This window comes from Morone saxatilis, unplaced genomic scaffold (assembly GCF_004916995.1).
Source record: "Morone saxatilis isolate NCDOM2014 unplaced genomic scaffold, NCSU_SB_2.0 Contig20, whole genome shotgun sequence".
Taxonomy (NCBI): Eukaryota; Metazoa; Chordata; class Actinopteri; family Moronidae; genus Morone; species Morone saxatilis.
The window spans coordinates 21,354,000-21,357,168 of record NW_023339763.1 but is presented as its reverse complement, the minus strand read 5'-3'; the positions used below and the strand labels follow the sequence as shown (position 1 = coordinate 21,357,168).

General features: G+C 40.7%; 1 protein-coding gene across 2 annotated transcripts in view; it reads left to right on the top strand.

The window, feature by feature from the left end:
* prdm15 (PR domain containing 15) overlaps nucleotides 1–3,169 on the top strand; it is a 14,218-nt gene that overhangs the window by 6,438 nt on the left and 4,611 nt on the right. For both annotated transcript variants that reach the window (XM_035667082.1, XM_035667083.1), the window contains 3 exons: nucleotides 487–627; nucleotides 892–1,055; nucleotides 1,492–1,571. In XM_035667082.1, the coding sequence (XP_035522975.1) occupies nucleotides 487–627; nucleotides 892–1,055; nucleotides 1,492–1,571 (385 nt within the window). The remainder of the gene's footprint in view (nucleotides 1–486; nucleotides 628–891; nucleotides 1,056–1,491; nucleotides 1,572–3,169) is intronic.

Genomic DNA, 3,169 nt, shown 5'->3' with positions numbered 1-3,169 from the left:
AATATGCTATACTGCTTAATAAACATTTCAAATGTGAGTTGGCTGACTGAACTGATAATAGTGAAATTAAAATATTCCGCTTTTTTCTGAGGACCCATTTTAACCCCCTCAAGGATCCCTGGGAGTTCCCCATACTCCAAATGGAGAACTGCTGCTCTAATGCACAAACAACCATGTTACAACCCTGGGCCTGTGTGAATCAAAGACCCTCCTCTGGTTCGTTGTGAAAATGCAAGTCTGCAAATGTAAGAGTCTGCAATCACCAGTGTATGGAGGAAGAGTAGTGAAGTGTTCTTTTAATGTAGGGGCTGTGCTTTTAACCATGCTAGCTGCGTCACCATGGAGAAGACTAAAAGGAAAAAGTGGTAGATGTCACTGCGGTTATTAAATAGCACCTTTGGATCATACATGTTTCATTAAATTAGGTTTTGGCACACCCTCTGGGTCTTAGCTGTCATCGAGTTGAACTATTTCTTTTTGTTCCAGGACATAGCCTTAATGGATGAGCAGGAGAGAGAGAGCTTCATCAAAAAGATTGGCATCTCAGCCGACGACAGCGACGAATCGGACGAGGATGAAGAGGAAGACGATCCCGAGCACCACAAGTACAACTGCAAGAAATGTCAAGTAAGCTTTGTCCTGACAGTCTTGGAGATAGCCTGCAGACTTCAGCACACACTTCTTTATCTGAACCCGCTTATGAACAGGTCAGAGAGCTGGCCTGGTTGATTCACATCTGTTTAGTCTTTCCCCAGTTATTTTGAGCAGAGTGTTCATTGAACAGGTCATGAACAGGCTCAAGGCTGTTCACGTATCAAAGCTATGGTGGCAGATTGTTTTTCCCTTGCAGTCTTGCTCAAATTCACGAGCTCCCTACTTCCGTGTCTTCAGCTGTCATTTGCAAAGGGCAGAGAGTACCTGAAGCACATCATGGAGCAGCACAAGGAGAGAGGCTACGGCTGCGGGATCTGTAACCGACGCTTCGCGCTGAAGGCCACGTACAACGCTCACCTGGTCATCCACAGAGAGCAGCTGCCTGACCCCGCGGTGCAGAAGTAAGAACGCAGGATGCACCTCTCTTTATTGGCCGAGGTTGCGCTTAGCCTTGTCCAATCAAGGCTGAGATAATGAATGAGGACGGAGACAACATTGTCAGCTGGCTGTATACTGATTATAGTGTGCTGATGAGGATGTCAAGGAAGGAGGAAGCCATTAACCCTTTTTATTCCTTTAAATATATACTGATCACAGTAGAGGAACCAGATGTGTTAGAGATGGAATTTTAATGCAACTGCAACTAAATGTCAGGAATGTGTTGCTGATCATCTGCACGTTAAGGTTCAGGTCAGGACGTACAAGAGCTCAAGTTGCAATACTTTATCTAAAAGTAAATGGTCTGATTTGAAACACAAGTTCATTTCGAAGTTACAAATATAAAATGAACAAGCTGCAGTACAAATTTACTAATTATTTCAAACATCTGTCCTAAAGGTACATCCATCCATGTGAAATCTGTGGCAGAATCTTCAATAGTATTGGTAACCTGGAAAGACACAAGATCATCCACACTGGTGAGCAGTTGACTGTTTCTGCCATTCTCAGTTTCCTGAGGTAGGACACCCAAACGGTCACATGTTGATTCTAGAGGCTGACCGATTGTGGCCTATCAGTATCGGCATATATGTTACCCAATATGTGCCAATACGAAAACTTTATTTTTTCTGGTATATAATGCAGAAAAATATTGTTCCAAAGGTTATCCAGCAGAGTGTGCTGTGATTTACAACAAACAGCACAGAGTAAGAGAGAAGAGGCAGCTCTCACTCAACTAGAACTATTGGTTGACATTGTACATGTTAAAGAATATCTGACTTAAAGTTTGGGTTCAGTGTGTGGGATTTAGTGGCATCTAGTAGTTGCAGTTCACAACTACATCACTTTACCCTCCAAGCACAAAGAAACTACAGGAAACCACGTTCACATGGTGGCAACGAAACATTTGTCCTCCTGCTTGTGACCTGTAAATCAATCTCAGTGTGCCATCTTGAAGGACATCTGAATTCCTACATTGCATCTGGAGGAGAGAGGAGAGAGGAGGCTTTGCTGGAGAAGCTCTGAGCGAGGATACACAGGTGCTTATCAAGGTTTTCAGCACCCGTGATGCATAAAAGAGGCATAGCACACAGAATATACAAACCATGGTGGGAGCGCTCTACAGATGTATTGATAAGTTGTGTTTAAAACTTTCTACCCTTCACTGTTTGTGTAGTGCCTCATAAGGTGCTATTCTAACCGCATTCCTTAATGATATTTAACCTTCATACAGGTAGTTTCTATGGTAACGGCCAAAAAAACTCAGGAACACATACACATAATACAGGGTGAATTAACAGTGTTATGAGTCTGAGTTTAATTCGGCTTGTATTTAATTCACCATCCAGCATTTATTTTGGTGAGAAATAATTATTATTAAAAGTCCTCTTCTCATTCCCACAGTCTTCTCCCACTTACAATGGAGGCTGTTGTAAGTTGAGGCGACAAAATCGTCAAAGAGTTTATCTTTGTGGATTATATTGATGCCGACTTGACAAGAAGACTGTGGACATATGACAAACTTCTGTCTTTTGCTTCTTAAGTTCCATGTTGTTATGGACACATAAGGAATTGTTAAAATGTCATATTTCTTAAAGGGAGTATGGCTCAATATATTCCCTGACAGTATAGAACACAATGAAAAACAAATATTTTTTATATATTTTATATATAGTGCTATAAACTGAGATTTATAGTGAAAGAGCAGCTTTATTGGTCATGATTGAAATAAAAAACATGTATGACATCCGTACATTATTGTCACATGTAAATGTATAATAGTTGTTATGAACACTGTCATCATCTGACAGAGATCATGAACTACAGCAGTGTTCTATAAGGAAACAATGGGCAGATGATGCAGCTATTGGTTTCCACAGAAGGCGACCCGCTGTGTTTGTAGATGAAAACAGCTCATCCTAAGCTAACAATAGCAATCCATATGTTCAGGAGATTATACACTAATAAAAATATACCGTTGAATATTATATTTCATTTCTGCCAGTAGATCCCCCTAATGGTTACACACTGGACCTTTTAAATATTCTTAATAAAGTTATTTGTCTAAGAAAGCAGC